General features: G+C 43.4%; 1 protein-coding gene across 3 annotated transcripts in view; it reads right to left on the bottom strand.

Annotated features, from left to right (window-relative positions):
* LOC124551381 (tubulin-specific chaperone cofactor E-like protein) overlaps window positions 1-21,584 on the bottom strand; it is a 71,747-nt gene that overhangs the window by 8,803 nt on the left and 41,360 nt on the right. For all 3 annotated transcript variants that reach the window (XM_047126433.1, XM_047126435.1, XM_047126434.1), the window contains exon 8: window positions 7,082-7,278. In XM_047126433.1, coding sequence (XP_046982389.1) covers window positions 7,082-7,278 — 197 coding nt within the window. The remainder of the gene's footprint in view (window positions 1-7,081; window positions 7,279-21,584) is intronic.

Raw genomic sequence — 21,584 nt, 5'->3', positions numbered from 1 at the left:
TGCAAGGAACATGATTCAGTTATTGGCAAATATGGAATAAATGACAGAAATGACAGGTGAGAGATTGGTCAATTTTCAGAACGAGTGAGAAAGAAAATATATGTCAAAAATCTCAAAGAATGGAAAAAGGAATTTCAAGAGAGAATTATGGGAAAATTAAAAGAAAGGGAAGCAGAAGCAGTAACATAGGTACTAATCATAACAGCTGAAACAGTAGGAGGTTTACGTAGATCTCAAAATCAACCAAATAAAATGATAAGGTTGATGGACAAGAGATGAAAAATGAAAGGAGAAGCTAAGATAAGGCAGAATACACAACACTGTGGGAGGCTCTGAGAAACAGCATGAAGAAAGACACAATTATGAAAAAGATATGCTGAAAGCCAGTTTTGAAAATAAATCTAGTTTAAAGACGGTCAAGCAAAAGCTTACAATTTGAAAGACAACTAATAGCATTAGACACAAATCAAGGCTGAATTACAGAAAATGCAGAAGTACTCAACTATATTGGAAATTTTTATAGTAACCTGTACAGTAAAGTCAATGATGATACCTTAATCTTAGAAGAATTGGGTGCATCTGCAAAATCCCAGAAATACTCCCCTCAGAAGTAAAACATGCTACAGACAAGATGAAAAAAGGAACTGCCTCATGTAGTGATGACCTCTCAGCTGAAGTTTTAAAGCTGATGAATGAACAATCTATGAAGCATTTAGTTAAAATATTTTCAGGCTATTTACACACTGGAACACTGCCAAGAAATTAGAATAAACCCAAAATAATCCTAATACTTAGGAAAGCAAGCCGTACAACATTTTTACGAGAATTTTGAATACCAGAATCGATACTACACTTGACACGACTCAGTCCACTGAACAAGATGAGTTTAGCATGAGATTTAGTTACACTGTGATGTCTCAGCTTTGTTGCAAAGTATGGATGCCTGTGGCAAAGCAGACACAGTACATTGTACCTAATCTGAATGGTGTGAGGATGGCTGTAAAAGACCAAAATTGCTGACTGACTGAATTGAATCAAAGCTGTGATGGAAATAAATAAATAAATAAATAAATAATTAGCAACAAATCTTACAAAAGGATGTTAGAAACTGCTTTGCCCTGTTTGATTTTCTTCTCACTTACAGGATTGAGGGTCAATGGTGGTGGTGGTTGTTGGGATGTTTAAGGGGGACTAAACAGCAAAGGTCATCAGTCCCCCATTCCAAAAACAGGCGAGCAGAAAATCGACGAAGCAGGGAAAAACCAAAGGGGGGAGGAGACGCCCCCCAGGCGCTAAAAGAACACAAATGCAGCAACAAACACTACAGACAAGAAGAGTACAGAGGAACACCAGACAGAAAGGAACAGAAGAAAATAAGATGGCCGGAGACTGGTTGACTGACCACAAGAACAAAAAAAGGGAAAGAGTCAACCATCCGACGACACACCAAAACAGCAACAAATATGGAGAGACGTGAGGACAAAAGACACAGAAAGGGAAAGGTGCAAGACCGCCCTAAATTGAACCATAAAAAGGACTGCCACGGATAAAATTTAAAACGTTGTCAGCCATGGAGGCATCGTCACATAAAACCAAAGGCAAAGTGCCCGGGAGATTAAAAGACTGCCGGAGGGTGCGCAGTCGGGGACACTCCAGCAAAATGTGGGCGACCGTCAGCCGGAACCCACACCGACACAGGGGCGGATCCTCCTGACGCAAAAGATGGCCGTGCGTCAGGTAGGTATGGCCGATGTGGAGCCGACACAGGATTACAGAGTCCCTGCGAGAAGCCCGTAGGGAGGAGCGCCACACATCGGTCGTCTCCTTGACAGCCCGCAGTTTATTCGGGGATGTCATGCCACGCCACTCAGCAGTCCACATCCCAAGCACCTTACGGCGCAACACCAGCTGCTGATTGCGAGCCGTGAGGCCGATTTCCAAAGCTGGGGCGTCGATCGCCCCTTTGGCCAGCCTGTCGACACGTTCGTTCCCCAAGATGCCAACGTGACCTGGCGTCCAAATAAAGACCACCGAACGACCAGAGCGGGTAATGGCGGAAACAGACTCCTGAATAGAGGACACCAGAGGAGAAGAGGTATAGCAGGGGTCGATGGCCTGGAGGCTGCTCAGGGAGTCACTGCAGATGACGATGAACGTACCTGAGCAGGAACGCATATGCTCAAGAGCGCGCAATATGGCCACCAGCTCTGCAGTAAAAATACTGCAGCCAGCCGGCAAGGAGCGCTGTTCAACATGGGCAGCGTGAACAAAAGCGTAGGCAGTGCGACCATCAACCAGGGAACCATCAGTGAAGACAGTCTCACAGCCCGAAAATGAAGCGAGGAGCGCAAGAAAACGGCGACGGAGGGCCACAGGCGGAACCGAGTCCTTGGGTCCCTGTGCCAAGTCCAGACGGACGGACGGCTGGGGAAACACCAGGGAGGCGTAGGTGCATGGACCCGGAAGGGAGGCAGAAGAGGGAATGACCCCAGTTCCGACAGCAGGGACTGGACGCGGACAGCTATGGAAAGCCCAGACCTAGGTCGCCGTTCGGGCAGATGGAGGACCATGGCAGGGAATAGCAGGCGACGATTGGGATGGCCCGGCGAGCAATGCACATGGACAGCATAGTCGGCGAGCAGTCGATGGCGGCGAATCCGCAGTGGGGGAACCCCGGCCTCCACCAGTAGACTATCCACGGGGCTCGAACGAAAAGCGCCAGTGGCAAGCCGAACCCCACAGTGGTGTATGGGGTCTAACAACTTCAACGCTGAGGGTGATGCAGATCCATAGGCCAGGCACCCATAATCAAGCCTGGACTGCACAAGGGCTCTGTACAATCGCAGCAGCGTGCAGCGATCCGCACCCCAAGAGGTGTGGCTCAGGCAGCGGAGGGCGTTGAGGTGCCGCCAGCACTTTTGCTTCAGCTGAGTAATATGAGGAACCCATGTGAGCCGGGCATCAAAGATGAGTCCTAAGAAGCGGCAAGTGTCCACCACTTCAAGCAGGTGGCCATCGAGGGAAAGTTCAGGATGAGGGTGGACCGTCCGACGCCTGCAGAAGTGCATAACTCGAGTCTTGGCTGCAGAGAACTGAAAACCATGAGTCAGAGCCCATGATGCTGCCTTGCGAATGGCGACTTGCAGCCTGCGTTCGGCGACTCCTGTAGTCGTGGAGCTAAAGGAGATGCAGAAGTCGTCGGCATACAAAGAAGGAGAGACCGACGACCCCACGGCTGCAGCCAGACCATTAATGGCCACTAGAAATAAGGAGACGCTCAACACCGAGCCCTGCGGGACGCCATTTTCCTGTATATAAGATGAACTAGAGGCGGCACCCACTTGCACCCGGAAAGAGCGGCACAATAAAAAGGTTTGAAGAAAAGCCGGGAGCTGACCACGAAGACCCCACTCATGCAACGTAGCAAGGATGTGATGCCTCCATGTGGTGTCATACGCCTTCCGCAGATCAAAAACTACAGCAACGAGATGCTGACGTCGGGCAAAGGCCATACGGATAGCAGATTCCAGCCGCACCAAATTGTCCGCAGCAGACCGGCCCCGACGGAAGCCACCCTGGGATGGAGCGAGGAGACCGCGCGACTCAAGGACCCAACACAAATGCCGCCCCACCATACGTTCGAGCAATTTGCACAAAACGTTGGTGAGGGTAATAGGACGATAGCTGTCCACCGCCAGTGGGTCCGCACCGGGCTTCAAGATGGGTACAATAAGACCCTCTCGCCATTGCGACGGGAACACGCCCTCACTCCAAATGCGGTTAAAGATGGTGAGGATGTGTGTCTGGCAGTCCCGGGAGAGATGCTTCAGCATCTGTGTGTGGATGCAGTCTGGTCCTGGTGCCGTATCAGGGCAGTCGGCGAGGGTAGCGAGGAATTCCCTCTCGCTGAAAGGAGTATTGTATTTTTCAGAACGACGCGTGTGGAATGATAACGGCGTCTGCTCGGCTCGCCCCTTTAGAGAGCAAAAGGCGGGGGGATAAGTGGCAGTCACAGAGCTCTGAGCAAAGTGCGCAGCAAGGTGTTCAGCAATGGCACCAGCGTCCGTGCAGACAGCGCCGTCCAAGGAGATCCCAGGGACACCCATAGGGGTCTGGTATCCATAAATCCGCCGGATCCGGGACCACACGAGCGAGGGGGAGACACGGGAGCCCAAGGAAGAGACATACCTCTCCCAGTACTCCTGCTTACGCCGTGCGATAAGGCGACGGGCCAAGGCACGGAGCCTCTTAAAGGCGATGAGGGTCTCTAGAGACGGGTGCCGCCTATGACGCTGGAGAGCCCGCCTACGGTCGCGAATAGCCTCAGCAATCTCCGGCGACCACCAGGGGACAGCCTTCCTCCGAGGGAGTCCAGAAGAGCGGGGGATGGCAGCCTTGGCCGCCGAAATGATTGACGTGGTTAAGACATGGACCACCTCGTCAATGTCACCCTGTGGGGGAGACTCAATGGTTGCAGCGGAAGTAAAAGCCAGCTAGTCAGCCCTGTGGAGAGCCCAGCGGGGCAGGCACCCAGAAGAAGGACACTGGGGCAGTGACAAATAGATGGGAAAATGGTCACTACCACACAGGTCAGGATGCACCCTCCAGTGGAGGGATGGGACAAGTCCAGGGCTGCAAAGAGAGAGATCGATGGCCGAGAACGAGCCATGGGCCACACTGAAATGCGTGAGAGCACTGGTGTTCAAGAGGCTAAGGTCAAGCTGAGCCAACACATGCTCCACAGCACGACCCCGGTCATCGGAGACAGTCCCACCCCATAGAGGGTTGTGGGCATTGAAATTGCCCAGAAGCAGCAATGGTGGCGGGAGCTGAGCCAGCAGCGCAGCCAAGACATGTCGGGGGAGTTCCCCATCTGGAGGAATGTAAAAAGAGCAAACAGTAATAGCTGGTGAGAGCTCAACCCTGAAACCCTGACAGCGACTGCCTCTAAAGGCGTCAGAAGGGGTACTGGCGAGCTACAGACAGAGTGGTGAACAAAGAGGCAAACCCCACTTGATGCTCGTTGACAGGCAGCACGGTTCTTATAGTATCCCTGACAACCACGAAGCGCGGGGGTCCGCATTGCTGGAAACCAAGTTTCCTGCAGAGCAATGCAGAGAACAGGGGAAGCACGCAGAAGCATCCAGAGCTCAGGCAGGTGGTGGAAATAACCGCCGCAATTCCACTGGAGAATGGAAGCGGTAAGGGACTGGGAGGGCATGAAGGCGACTAAGAGGCAGACGGCGCCTCAGAGCCAACTGCTGACACCGGGGGAGAGTCAGCTGAGGCCATAGGAAAGGCCCCCAAGGGTTCCGTGAGGGCGAGATCCGCGGCAGAGGCGAGGATCTCCACCTCACCCCCGGAGCCAGGACTATGTACAGCAGGTGGCACTGAAACCGCCGGAACGTCCTTCTTGGACACATGCCGTTCCTTCTTCTCATGTCTGCCCTTAGGGTGAGAGGGCTGGGAGAGCTTCTCTGAAGGAGCGTCGGAGGCTGACGACGACGCAGAAGCCCTATGACCAGCAGGTGGCGGAACCTTCAGCCACTGGCTGACATCCGGCTGGGTAGGAGAAGAAAGAGGGTCAATGTCTGGACATCTGTTTCCTAAAGCAATACAATGCAGTTCTCAGAAAACGTTGAAAATATAACCTCTAAAGACAAGAAGATTTCAGAGTGCTGTTAAGTAGAAAGCATTTCTAGCTTATAAATCTATTCATTGGTAGCTCAGTGCATAATATCATAGATTTTTAATTTCAAGTTCCCTGTTCAAATCTCACCAGCAGCAAACACTTTTATTTAAATTTTATATTTATTAACAAATAGAAATCTTAATCAACAAATACTGAATTATAATTTCTTAATAGTAATATAACATATTTATTATATTTTTATTTTTAATTCCTGGTTGTATGAAAATAAATTAAAATTTGATGTGGACATGCAAAATGCCTTTTGAACAATGGCATCTCCAGATAGGAATATCAACAATGTAAGCAAAGGGAGTGCTGTGTACTGTGAAGATAACATGTTAAGTTGCAGACAAACACAATTAAAATACACTTATACATAAGCTTTCGGCCACAGCCTTTGTCGGAAAAAGAGAAACATGCACCATTCATTCACAGAAGCAAGAGCACCTCACACACATATGACTGTCAGGTCTAGCAGCTCGGGCCACAATGATAACGGCAGTCTGTGTGCGTGAGGTGTGCTTGCTTGTGTGAATGAAAGGTGTGTGTGTGTCCCTTTTTTCTGATGCAGGCTGTGGCTGAAAGCTTACGTGTAAGTGTCTTAATTGTGCCTGTCTGCAGCTTATCATGTTATTTTTACAGTAAGTAGCAATTTATCTTTTCCTACAGTGTTGATATTTTATTTTCTGGTTAGGTGGCATTCAACAACCATTAAGTAATTGGAGAAAAAAGTGACACACTTTAATCATCAGCTATTTTTATTTATACCTTACAAACACACACACACACACACACACACACACACACACACACACACACACACTCTAATATTTATTTCAATCTCTAGCAATTAAAAAAGTATTTTATTTTCTATTTGATGTTTTGCATTTATATGCCAACGTTGCATTTATTGTGAATGCTTGCATTCCCATGTAAACAGCAAAAATTCCAAGATTTCATTTTTGCTAAAAAATTATATTTCTATATCCATTATAGATATATATCCATTAGATAACAGCCATGTCAGCAGGTATATAAGAAACAAAGTTTTCTCATTCAGGAGTAAACAAAAACACTCTGAAGTAGGTTGCTCGGAACATAGACCGAAACGTCGGTAGTTTTATATATATTGACAATGTGGTCACAGAACCAGAAAAATTTTATTGAATGGAGTTTCCATTGTTCGATTTTATCTTCAAATATGATTTTCTTGAGGTTTTTTGAGAATTACATTGTTCTGCTTTCGAAAGTTGACATCTGTAATCAAAGAGGACGGATCCACATGGTATCCGATTTAGCATTTATCAGTACAGTTGAGACATGGGCCACCCAAGTAAAATACCTCTAATGTCAGAGCTGTTCGTACAGTGAGGTCCAGCCAGTGCTTACCTGATATTGTAGGAGTACAACCGCTTATTGGGGTAGATCATCTCCTCAGGGGTGCCAATGTCTTGGTCGATGTAGAAGAGCCGCATGCGGCCTGGCGTCAACCCGCAGAAGGAGGTGAGCTTTTGCTTGAGCTCGCACACCGTCTGGGTGACCAGCATGCTGCGCACCTCGCTGCTCTCGCCGTGGGTCACTCGCACCTGTCAACAGTTGCAAAAGTTCTCTTTCAGATGCAATCCGAGAGAAGACTGTGGCCAGTTCCCAGCTAAACAGAATTCTGGAATAAACTAGGGTCCTCCAACTGGTTTGGCACAGTCTGCAACTATTTCCTCTCCTGTGCCAACCTCTTCAATTCAGAGCAGCCCTTACCCTTATCGTAGCGTTACACTACACTATGTGATCAAAAGTATCCAGACACTCCCAAAACATATGTTTTTCATATTAGATGCATTGTGCTGCTACCTACAGCCAGGTACTCCATAGCAGCAACCTCGGTAATCATTAGACATTGTGAGAGAGCAGAATGGGGCACTCCACGGAACTCGTGGACTTCAAACGTGGTCAGGTGATTGGGTGTATGTATGAGAGATTTCCACCCTACTAAACATCCCTACATCCACTGTTTCCGATGTGGTAGTGAAGTGGAAACATGAAGAGATGGGTACAGCACAAAAGCATTCAGGTCAACCTCGTCTGTTGACTGACAGAGACCACCGACAGTTGAAGAGGTTGTAATGTGTAAAAGACAGATCCTCACAAAGGAATGCCAAAGTGCATCAGTATCCACTGCAAGTACTATGACAGTTAGGCAGGAGGTGAGAAAACTTGGATTTCGTGGTCAAGTGGCTGCTCATAAGGCACACATCATGCCGGTAAATGCCAAACGATGTCTCGCTTGGTGTAAGGAGCGTAAACATTGGACGATTGAACAGTGGGAAAATGTTGTGTGGAGTGAGGAATCATGGTAAACAATGTGGCGATTTTATGGCAGGGTGTGGTTATGGCGAGTGTCTGGTGAACATCACCTGCCAGGGTGTGTAGTGCCAATAGTAAAATTCGGAGGTGGAGGTGTTACGGTGTGGTCGTGTTCTTCACTGAGGGGGCTTGCACTCCTTGTTGTTTTGCGTGACAGTAACACAGCACAGGCCTACATTGATGTTTTAAGCACCTTCTTGCTACCCACTGTTGAAGAGCAATTCTGGGATGGCAAATGCATCTTTCAAAACAGATTTAGGACCTGTTCACATGCAGGGCCTGTGGCAGAGTGGTTACATGACAATAACATCCCCGTAATGGATTGGCCTGCAGAGAGTCTGACCTGAATCCTACAGAACACGTTTAGGATGTTTTGGAACGCCGACTTCGTGCCAGGCCTCACTGACTGACATCGACACCTCTCCTCACTGCAGCACTCTGTGAAGAAGAATGGGCTGTCATTCTCCAAGAAACCTTCCAGCACTTGACTGAACGTATGCCTGCAAGCAACAGTGCGGTTCCGGACTGAAGCGCCTAGAACTGCTCGGCCACAGTGGTCGGCTGATCTGTTTGGTTACGGCCCCCTATTGCGCTTAAGAAAATGCTACAAGCAGAAGGATACAAACACATTTTACAGCTCGTGCACTGCACAAGCAATGGACCAGTTTGGAGCCTGTATTAGTACAACATCGCACCCAGTCATACAGCACCATGTGTGAGGAAATGGTTTGTGGGCAGCAATATTCCTGAAATGGACAGATCTGCCTAGAGTCTAACCTGAACCCAATGGAACACCTATGGGTTGAGTTAGACCATTGACTTCATTCCAGACCCCAGTGTCCAATGTCACCACTTTCTCTAGTTTTGGCTTTTGAGGAAGAATGGGCTGCCATTTCTCCACGGACATTAAACACCTCACTGAAAGTATCCCCAGCAGAATTCAAGCTGTCATAAAAAAAAAAAGTTGGACACACTCCATATTAATGACCACTGAGAGTGGATAGGTATCTGGATACTTTTGATGAGATACACTATTTATTATATGTGGGGCTGATGAGTAGTGTTGTTTTGGGGAAGGAGACCAGACAGCTAGGTCATCGGTCTCATCGGATTAGGAAAGGATGGGGAAGGAAGTCGGCTGAGCCCTTTCGAAGGAACCATCATGGCATTTGCCTGGAATGATTGAATGATTTAGGAAAATCACAGAAAACCTAAATCAGGATGGCCGGACACAGGATTGAACCATCATCCTCCCAAATGCAAGTCCAGTGTGCTAGCCACTGTGCCACCTCGCTCGGTTTATTATATGTATTTTTATCTCTATCTTCTCCTCCAATTTTTGCCTTTTATAGCTCCCTCTGGTACCATGAAAGTCATTCCCTGATCTACTTTTACGTTCATACTTAGCAAATCACTGAAGCACGTGACAGCGTATTCCTCATTGTACAAGTTTCTCATTTCATTTACATATGAAGTGGTTAGCCTCTGTGCCTCCTGTAAGCTGTCTAATCATATGCTCACGATTCTTATGGGGAGAAATAGGTGGAAGGTGGTAGTATATTCCTAGATTCATCACTAAAGCTAGTTCTTGAAACTTACTAAGTGGGCTTTCATGGGATGTTTCACACCTGCCTTGAAGCCTTAACCAGTCCAGCTCTTTCAGCATCTCCAAGATGCTCTCCTAAGGGTCAGATAACACTGACAACAGAGAACAGCGTCTCACATTGTGTGGGAATCACAGTAATACAATGTGAGCATAAGGGAGAGCAGACACCAGGGCAAATAGAGATTTGGGCCCCTCCTGGAAGTGTACTCGGATAGCCGAAGTGCTCGCGATAATCAGGAAATCCGTGTTCTAGTCCCATTCCGGGCACAAATTTTCTACAGCTGATGTGGAACCGTAATCCCAATATGCGTGTTCATTTTTAAACCTGTTACCATTTGTGCTGCCCTTTTCTGCATATGTTCAATATGCTATTAGTGCAATTTGGTATGGGGCCCCACACGTAAGAAATATGTTAAGATGGGTCACATGAGTGCTTTATAAGCAGTCTTCTTTGTAGACTACGTGCATTCCTGTAGTATGTTACTGTGGGGATAGACACACTAGTCTATCAATGGACTGACGTCTGCCCGCTGCCTTAACTACGACTGAACCTATGACAGTGTTCCATTTCACATCCCTGCAGCTTGTTACACCCAGATATTTGTATGAACTGATGAATTCTGACTGTGACTTATTTACATTATAAGATACTACATTTTTTAGTTTTCTGAAGTGCCAAATTTTATATTCCAGTCCCGTTCCAACACAATTTCAGAGTTTAATAGACAGATGTTTTTCATGATATCCTTTCAGCCTGAATCTAAATCCCACTTCTCGAACTGTCTTTCCTTGACTCTTTAATTTACAGATTGAATAGCAGATGAGAAAGACTGCATCCGTACCTTAGCCCTTATTATTTCCAGGCATTACATTAGTTTTGTTCTCTGTTCATTCTTGTACTGTAGTACTTTACCTGTCTTTCCTACACTGTTTTCTAAGGATCTCAAACATCTTGCACGGTTTTACAATGTCAAACACTTTTTGGAGGTCAGTAAATCTTATGAAAGAACCTTGTTTGTTCTTCCAGCCTTGCTTCCCCTCTTAAAAGTAATGCTGGATTGCCTCTCTGGTGCTTTTACCTTTCATAAATGCATGATGCGTCTGACATGATTAAATAAAAAACCTTTCATAAAGTGTACCTTCTTTGCCATCTAACATATCATCAACTGAATGTTTGGCAGTCATTCATGGGTGATGATCTTTTAGGATGTATACTCACTATATTAGTTAATCTGAGTAATTAAATTATGTTTGCATTGAGTTACGACCTTGTGCACTTGCTTATTAATCAGCCATTTGTGGAATTATGAAAGGAGACTTGTGAATTTTAGTTACACAACTCGCAGCATATTTAGCTTATTGACCTTTGTAGTTAACACTATGCAATTCATTGCAAGTAAGTCGATCATCAATAGTATTTAACAAAAATAAACACACACGAAGAGAAAATTACACTCAATGGCGTCACGTGCAGTTACTCGACAATTATTTAGAGTAATTAGTAAACACCAAAACAAGACTGCTGAAGAAGAAAAATCTACAAGACTTATGAAGCACAAAACAAGTTGGTAGGCTTACAAATGTAACTGGTAATGGCAATACACACTTTACATAATAGTAGCTAAGGTGGTTATTTACTAGTTTATTTCAGATTTAAACATGCCCCTACTTGCTCCACTGTCTACGTTGAGTTAGCACTGCACTACAACTGCCTCATCTTCTGTTCCCTACTGGCAAGCATCACATCGTGTGTAATAAATATAAAAACCGCCATAAACTCCAATTTATTTTATGGGCTATCAGTTTCGGCAATATAATGCACAGTCATCAGGCCCTCTATTCTAGATAGTGGCCGAATTTTTGAGTGACAAAATGTATGTACATCATACACAGAAAATAACCAGTCTTTGCACCAGTTTACGTGTGCACGACTGTAGCAACAGCTAGCTGTCGAAGTGTGCTAAAGTTGTGCTTACATAAACTGGTGCGAAGGTTGGTTATTTTTCACATATGACGTACATACCATTTGTCATTCAAGAATTCAGCCACTATCTAGAGCAGAGGGCCTGATGACTGTGCATTATACTCCTGAAACTGATAGCTTATAAAATAGGTTGAAATGAACTTACAGCTGATGGCTTTTTTGATATTTGGTACCTACATATCAGCTGCTGTCCTGCCATTCAACATAGCAAGAATGGATTCACATACCACATCATGTGTTTCATCTCCACCCAACCAGCAGCTCACTGACATATCCCCACATTCCCTGTGCACCTCAGTAGGAGGCAGACTGCAGAAAGGACAATCACTTTCCAAAGCTTGAACAAATGCTACTGATATTGCTTAGGAATTTTATTTGCTTTCTTGTTGTGGCCATGTAAATCGTCAGCACCCAGTGATATCTACCCCCACAGCTCTATCAGTTGTGTCATTTTAGGTGAACCAACCTACCGACGCTAGATTATGTGTAAGATGGGTTAAAGACTGAACTGACCTATTTTTAATCGATCCCATAAAGTAATGGTGGGAGGCTGGCTGGCTGACTATGTGTAAACAACTCTGTGACCAATCTGATGCCACAGATATGTATAAGTGACTGAGGATTGGAAAATGTAGCATTAATTGTTGGTGAAATCAGCATTTTTGTAAAAATGGTTATATTTACATATTTAAAAGATTGTCACACAACTTTCCCAAAGACAAAAATTGTTCGTAAAGGAAAGTGGATATTGGAAATAAAATAATAATAAAAGAGAAAAAAAATCCTTCTTATTAAGAGCTTGTCAAGTGGAATTTTTTCTTTTCTTTCTTTCTTTTTTTTCTTCAAAAACTTCAACAGTTTTTTCCCGAAATGGTATTTGCTTGTTTTTTTATTTTGGCAATATTTAAGCTTGTAAGGAGAACCAATATCTTTGACGTTGTAATGTATTGTGCTCCTTACTTACTGCTGACATCTGGAACTTTTGAAGTTGAGCACACCTTTTCTCTGCGTGAACACTGTCTTGCTGCATAATGGCAACAATGCAGTAGTGGTCAAGGGCTGTCTTGGTGGAGGCAGGAGAATCGCTGTTGGGCTTCAGCATGGAGTGGTCGAGCACAGCCACATTGTATATAAGTAGTATGATGAATTTGCTAGGCAGTGTAATTAAGAATTGAAAGTGTTATGTCTCATCATATAGGAAAAGTGTTTCAGTAATTCAGTCATTTTGTGGAAATGTGTACTGCAATAATGATGGATTCATGGAGAGGGATACTGATATAAGAATTTAAATCAGAAGGCTTCCATAACCAATGATTACTGGTTTCATTAATGTGGAAAAACAACATATACCAATGATTACTTCAGTATGATTGCAAATCAAGCTTAACTGTTGACATAAGACTAGGTGAGTTTAGACAATGTTAGGGAAGTGTTTTATGTGGTAAAGGGACAACAAAACGAAGTACTCTGACTTGTACTGTTATTAATTCAAAGTGACTTTCTTTAATATTTGAAAAGTATAAGGGACACATATTTGTATTAGGCACACGGTCAGGTTTATTCTGGACTGAAGCGTGTTCTCTACTAAAGTTGCCATACTTGAGTCTGATAACTGCAAAGATTAATCTAAAATTAACAGAAGACACTGAGGAGCTTTACAAGCCTTTAACAAATGATTCTGTTGAGAAGTAGCAGCATTTTCTTGCCTGTGAACAGGGCGATTCTCTGATTTAAGGTTTTTCTTGACATTATATTCCTTTTCCCACTCAATTTGGTAGGTACAAAAACTGCACAACTCTGATTTTGAATCTGCAGCATATGAGCCCAGATTAGCATATTGCAGAGTGCTGAAGATACAACTGGAAAGATAATTAAGAGCAGAAGTCGAACCGAAACAAGTGCTGCTTCACTCTCATAGGGCAGCCAGCCTGTACCCTTGTTCTACATTTCTGCATAAGCAGAAGTGACACACGATCAGATCACTGGGATTATTGATCCCTTCTGGTGAAATGAGAGTTGTGCTCTTACCCGACAGACTGAGGATAACTTCCTGGCAGATCAAAACTGTGTGCCGGACTGAGACTTGAACTCGGGACCTTTGCCTTTCGCGGGCAAGCACTCTACCATCTGAGCTACCCAAGCAAGGCTCACGCCCCGTCCTCACAGCCTTACTTCTGCCAGTACCTCGTCTCCTACCTTCCAAACTTTACAGAAGCTCTCCTGCAAACCTTTGAAGTTTTGATCTGCCAGGAAGTTTCACATCACTGCATACTCCGCTGCAGAGTGAAACTCTCATTCTGGAGACGGAGGATAGTCTCTCCACTCATTTCACGAGAGGTAAAGGAAACAGTGAGCAATGCACACCCCAAAACAAAGAAGTGCACAATGCACTCGGCAATGCTTACAGTGCAATTGCTTTCTGAGGTTGGTGGTAGCGTCATAAACAATACAGCTCAGCCTGACTTCTACCGGTATCCAATGTAACTATAGGTCAAAATTCCACTGCCACCGAAATCTATCACATTAAATGTCTGCATAATACTAACTTGGGCTAGCATACAAATGTGTGTGTTTTTTTTTGTTCTCAGACACTAGGTCTCACAGCTGTGTCCTATGTTGCCATACATGACGTTTATCTTATAGAAACCATTCAATCCCCCGCAGCTGACATTGAAGCAGAGCAGGACTTGCGAGCGCAGTGACGCGTCGCTGCATTCGTAAGTAGGTGTGCTCTTCATTTTGCAAATGCAGTCTTATGCACATTCTCTTCCCAAACTGGCTTCATCAGTTGATGGCCAACACCACCCATATTTATATGCAATAAATACAGCTATTTCAAACTATCTTTGATAAAATAGTTCATCTGGATTCAGTTCACTATGATATAACATTTATTACGTAAATTCACATTTTGAGGCAGAATTCACATCAACAAGGTGGTGCAGAGCTAACACTCACATTTCAAATGTAAACAGAATGCTGACAAGGTGCCACAATAGATAGTCATAATTGGGGACGGGAGGGGGGACGACGACAATGCATGGCAGAGGAGTGGGGAGATTACGTTTCATGTGCTACCATGGTATATCAGTTGCAGTGGAATGCTGGAATGTGCCACGCCTTTCTACCTTCCGTTATGGAAGTGCAGAGTGTCTATCAACAGCAGTTAAGATATTGGTCAACACAGACATGCACTGTCTCACAGTACCATATTGGCTCGGGTAAAGAAATTTGAAGAATTTGATAGCATGGTAGACATGAAATATTGAGCTCCAGAACAGTGCGGATGCCACAGAACCTACAGACAGTGAGGGAAGCTTCTGTACAGTCTTTGCTGTTCGGCATGCCAGCCATCTCGCATTTTAGGCATCAGTAGTAGTCGTTTAAATATAATGCTAAAAGTGATAAAATTTCACCCTTTCGAACTCCAAGTTGTGCAACACGTTAACAAAAGAGACAAGGAAGTGAGACTTGCTTTCTCATGATGAGTGGTTTTTTTACAGGAAAACCCAGACATTCTGAATAATTTGCCAATGACCAACAAATGCACATTTTCATGTTTCTGGCTGGGTAACCAAACAGAACGTGTGGTGCTGGTCACCAGTGAACCCTAAGGGACACCATGAAGACCCCTTGCACTCTCTTAAAGAGGAGGTTTGGTGTGGTGTTGCTGCTTTGGAAACTGTAGGACCGTATACCTTTGAAAATGACAATGAACAAACAGTGATGGTTGATTCATGTAAGTGACTACGTTGGGAGGCTTTGTTGACAAAAAGTCACAACAGCTTGGCAATAAAACCTATATTTCCAGCAGGATTGAGCAACAGCACACGCCATGCAAAACAGTATGGCTCTGATTTCTAAAATGTCAGGAACTATTCTCTCTCATTTCAGAGACATCACTTGGCCAGTTCAGTTGCCTGACATCAGTGTGCCAGACTTTCTCCTGTGGAGGTTCCCGAAAGACAGTATGTTCCAGAGGCATATCATGAGTATTCAAGAACTCAAGCGAGCCACTGGTTGCAGCCACTGACGAGGACCTATGGAGCTGCATGTATGACAACTTCAAGAAATGTTTGCAACAAGCCACTGATGTAAATAGTAGCAAATAAAGGGTATACCTGGTCATATTTACAGACAATTTTATTTTTCCCCTGCTTCCATACGTAGTATGTGTGTTTAAAAATGTCAGTTGGATCTGCACCACACTACATCTTCGCATTTATTGCGAATGCACATTTTTCAGGTCCCTGTCAATGAGGGATCATACCACTGGCCACAAGGGATATGTAGCTGTTCTCTCCTAAGAGTAACTCCTACCTCCCCCCCCCCCCCCCCCTTCCACCCCTGATTCTTGCAAAAATCAAATTCTCATGTTTATAACAGCTGTTATAATTTCATATACCCTAAACTATGTGTCATACCATCTGGTGAGCAAGATGTATGAAACAGGCGAAATACCCTCAGACTTCAAGAAGAATATAATAATTCCAATCCCAAAGAAAGCAGGTGTTGACAGATGTGAAAATTACCGAACTATCAGCTTAATAAGTCACAGCTGCAAAATACTAACACGAATTCTTTACAGACGAATGGAAAAACTAGTAGAAGCCAACCTCGGGGAAGATCAGTTTGGATTCCGTAGAAACACTGGAACACGTGAGGCAATACTGACCTTACGACTTATCTTAGAAGAAAGATTAAGGAAAGGCAAACCTACGCTTCTAGCATTTGTAGACTTAGAGAAAGCTTTTGACAATGTTGACTGGAATACTCTCTTTCAAATTCTAAAGGTGGCAGGGGTAAAATACAGGGAGCGAAAGGCTATTTACAATTTGTACAGAAACCAGATGGCAGTTATAAGAGTCGAGGGACATGAAAGGGAAGCAGTGGTTGGGAAGGGAGTAAGACAGGGTTGTAGCCTCTCCCCGATGTTGTTCAATCTGTATATTGAGCAAGCAGTAAAGGAAACAAAAGAAAAATTCGGGGTAGGTATTAAAATTCATGGAGAAGAAATAAAAACTTTGAGGTTCGCCGATGACATTGTAATTCTGTCAGAGACAGCAAAGGACTTGGAAGAGCAGTTGAATGGAATGGACAGTGTCTTGAAAGGAGGATATAAGATGAACATCAACAAAAGCAAAACAAGGATAATGGAATGTAGTCTAATTAAGTCGGGTGATGCTGAGGGAATTAGATTAGGAAATGAGGCACTTAAAGTAGTAAAGGAGTTTTGCTATTTGGGGAGCAAAATAACTGATGATGGTCGAAGTAGAGAGGATATAAAATGTAGGCTGGCAATGGCAAGGAAAGCGTTTCTGAAGAAGAGAAATCTGTTAACATCCAGTATTGATTTAAGTGTCAGGAAGTCATTTCTGAAAGTATTCGTATGGAGTGTAGCCATGTATGGAAGTGAAACATGGACGATAAATAGTTTGGACAAGAGGAGAATAGAAGCTTTCGAAATGTGGTGCTACAGAAGAATGCTGAAGATTAGATGGATAGATCACATAACTAATGAGGAGGTATTGAATAGGATTGGGGAGGAGAGAAGTTTGTGGCACAACTTGACCAGAAGAAGGGATCGGTTGGTAGGACATGTTCTGAGGCATCAAGGGATCACCAATTTAGTATTGGAGGGCAGCGTGGAGGGTAAAAATCGTAGAGGGAGACCAAGAGATGAATACACTAAGCAGATTCAGAAGGATGTAGGTTGCAGTAGGTACTGGGAGATGAAAAAGCTTGCACAGGATAGAGTAGCATGGAGAGCTGCATCAAACCAGTCTCAGGACTGAAGACCACAACAACAACACATGTGTCATACAGTGATATAATTTTGCACATACATTCAATGGTATATGTGAATACAGTCTGAAAAATGTGATGTGAATAATGGTACTAGTACTAGCAATAGCTTTATTCTTCTGTAGGCCACTTTTACAAGGGTATTGGACATGCCTTGGTATTACAATTAAGATCAAATACCATAATGTAATACTTGTTCAGGATGGTTGGAAACAGTATGAAAAAATGAAATGAAATTAAATGTGCATGTGGCTAGGGCCCACAGGTGGATGGACCGTTCCGCTAGTGACACTTCAGTGACTTGCATGTCGATGAGGATGAAATGATGATGAAGACAACAAAACACTCAGTCCCCAAGTGAAGAAAATCCCCAACCCGGCCAGTAATCAAACCCGGACCTCTCACTCAGCGTTCTGCCAACCTCAGCACCCAGCTAAGGAGATGGACATGGTCTGAAATGCTTGTAAGAATGTTGCATTGTAGGGGTTGCACTGAGAAATAATTGTTAAGAAAAAATATGATTTGTTGTGCTGTTTGTGAGTTAATTAGCATTGAAGTTAGCCTATCAGGCTGTTGTGTACGCAAATTCAAGTGCTGTTTATTATGAAAATTGTATTCATTTAGTTAGGTTCTACATTACTTTGCTCACTGTTTACGCATTTTGTAATGAAACAAAGGTGCCAGTGTGTACCACAGTTCCCTCAATTTTACCATTTTAATTTTACTTATTGATACTTTATTTCAATAGATTAATCTAATTTGGATTTCTCCATATACAAATGTATCATACATGGTTGCTTCTCTTTCTCCATGTAATATAACACATTATTGCTGCACTGCCTAGCCTTCACCTGTTTTATCCCTTATCTTTTACCTTAGGTTTGGTTTTTATGCATAATTATTTTCTACATTCAGAATTTTGCAATGATGTATTTATGGTTTTTGCTGTATAATTTGACATTGCTGTCAAACATTTTTGCATCTTCATCTAGCTTGTCATTTGTGTCCACTGTCATGCTGTGCTAGTACCTGTATCACCTGATTGCTATGTTTGTTGCTTTGTAAACAATGCCAAAATCTATACTCAATTATAATATAAAATTGGTAACACACACACGATGACATGCGGGTGTATGAAGCACCTTACCTCCTTTGGTATGTTCATTTCAATGTCAATTTTTAACTTTTGTCCATTTTATTGTTTTTGCTTTAAATAAACTGTGGTTCTTCATGGCTTTTTTATCCTTTTTGCAGAAGATGAGTTTACTCGAAATGCATAAATAAAACTGAGTTGCTGAATGTCAAGTGACTAAAATTTTTTTTCTCCAGTGACCATAATGGCAGCATTTAAAATTTGTAATTTCATAAAATGGTCACAGCGTTTCATGTGACTGCATGTCACACCTTAAATTTGGTTCAACGTTATGTGGAATTACCATATTTAATATAAACATGAACAGTGGGAAGGGAAGATTGAATTTTGTGTGTGTGTTTGTGTGTCTATCGACATACCAATGCTTTCATTTCGTAAGTTATATCATCTTTGTTTTTAGATATATTTTTCCCACGTGGAATGTTTCCCTCTATTTTTATATAGGGAAACATTCCACGTGGGAAAAATATATCCAAAAACAAAGATGATGTGACTTACCAAATGAAAGTGCTGGCAGGTCGATAGACACACAAACAAACACAAACATACACACAAAATACACACTATGAGAATGGAGTGAGACAGGGTTGTAACCTATCCCTCAAAGTTATTCAATCTGAACACTGAGCAAGCAGTAGAGGAAACCTAAGAAAAATTTGGAATACAAATTAAAGTTTAGGGAGAAGAAACAAAAACTTTAGAAGTTTGCCAATGAGATAATTCTTTCAGACACAGTGAATGACTCTGAAGAGCAGTTGAATGTAATTGACAGGGTCTTCCAAGAAGGATAGAAGATGAACATTAACAAAAGCAAAACAAGGATAATGGAATGTAGTTGAATTAAATCAGGTAATGCTGAGGAATTAGATTTGGAAACAGATGAGTTTTGCTACTTGGGTAGCAAAATAACTGACGACGTCTGAAGTAGAGAAATTTCCTAAAAGCGAAAATAGATTTTACACTTTGGGTTGCCGTTTATGGAAATGTAACACACATGATAAATAGTTTAGACAAGAAGAGAACAGAAGCTTTTGAAATGGGGTGCAACAGAAGAGCGTTGAAGATTATATCAGTAGATCATGTAATAATGAGGAGATTCTGAGTAGAATATAGGAGACAATAAAGTTTTGGCACAACATGAGTAGAAGAAGGGATTAGTTGATAGGACACATTCTGAGACACTGAGGGATCACCACTTTAATAATGGAGGGAAGTGCAGGCGGTAAAAACAGTACAGGGAGACCAAGAGATGAATACTGTGGTGTCACCGCCAGACACCACACTTGCTAGGTGGTAGCCTTTAAATCGGCCGCAGTCCGGTAGTATACGTCGGACCCGCGTGTCGCCACTGTCAGTGATTGAAGACCGAGCGCCGCCACACGGCAGGTCTAGAGACACTTCCTAGCACTCGCCCCAGTTGTACAGCCGACTTTGCTAGCGATGGTTCACTGACAAGTTACGCTCTCATTTGCCGAGACGATAGTTTGCATAGCCTTCAGCTACGTCATTTGCTACGACCTAGCAAGGCGCCATTATCAATTGCTATTTATCCTGTGATGCATGTACCGTCAGACCGATGTTCACCAATTATGGATTAAAGTTAAGTATTTCAGAAGCTACGTACTATTTTTGCTACTATACAGACCTAGTCCTGTTCCAGACCTCACGCCATCCTGCGTGAGCTTAAACGCGTGCCCTTCGGCCTCCCATCCTAGTGGATTGGCTGTCTTGCCAGTCCACAACAAATACAGTAAGCAGATTCAGAAGGATGTAGGTTTCAGTTGTTATTCGAAGATGAAGAGGCTTACACAGGATAGAGTAGCATGGAGAGCTGCATCAAACCAGTCTTCAGACTGAAGACCACAACAACAACATCTAACCAGACACTTTTATTTTTAATTAATAGCTAGTCTTAATCAATAATGATCCATAGGCCAGTCTCTTTTAATAGAATGGTACTGCCATTAGCACGTGGTAAAAGCAGTGTGGCGTAGTAGTCAGCATTGTTGCTTGGTTTGCTGCAGGTTGCCAGTACAAACTCGATCACCAGCACTTGTTAATTAGTACTTATAATTTCTGGAAGGGTCTTTAAATATCTAATGTTTGTAATTTTTGTATTTTCTGCAATATCTGATGATCGTCAAACAGCAGCACTCTTCTTCCAGGAGTTCAGTTTTGTTCTGGCTGTACACTGCTGACCCTGCTTTTGGCTTTAGACTTGATTCTGGTTCCAATGTGACAATATGAAAAACACCATAAAATTTGAGCTAAGATTGGCAGTGTCAAAAAATATAATACATGATAAAACTGTAGGGCAAACACTGTACGTGAGTAATGCAGTGTGGGCAGCATATGCAACATGAACAGAAGCATGTTTTATGCTCATGTATTGTGATCCACCTGGAGACCACAAATGTTTTCTGTTCAACTTGGATTCCACAAAAAAATGATCTTGACCAAAACTCTGTTCGCTCTGTTAGTCCGTAAGACCCAAAAGGGCTGTATATTTCAGCACTCAGGTTGATACTGCACTTCTTGGCTTCTAACAGGTGTTCGATATGTTTGCACCTGCACTGATGCCTAATGAACAAACTACCAGTGTACGGAATATAAGGCCAGTTTTGTGACTGGATTGGAGAGTTCCTAACAGACTGCCCACATCATGTTGTTCTTAATGACTACAATTTTCTTGCATATCATAGCTTTGGGCATATGCCCATGAAGTGTTATAGGTTTATTACAGTTCATAATATTGGATAACGTAGGAAGCTTCATGAGGCTGTTTTTGGATGACACTTCTGTACACATAGAAGTCATGGCCCTTGCATACGATCAATGCTTAACACAGGGATGAGCAATTTAACCACAACATTATAGTGTAAGATGTGATTCTTCAGAATGACACGTTCCACTCTCATCATAGACTGACGAAAGATATTTGTGAGAGCTGAAAACTTAGTTTAGATAGTTGGAAAGGGTAAAA

The sequence above is a fragment of the Schistocerca americana genome, chromosome 9 (genome assembly GCF_021461395.2).
Source record: "Schistocerca americana isolate TAMUIC-IGC-003095 chromosome 9, iqSchAmer2.1, whole genome shotgun sequence".
In the NCBI taxonomy this organism is placed as follows: Eukaryota; Metazoa; Arthropoda; class Insecta; order Orthoptera; family Acrididae; genus Schistocerca; species Schistocerca americana.
Note: the sequence above shows the minus strand (reverse complement) of the source record. Positions and strands in the feature narration are given on the sequence as shown.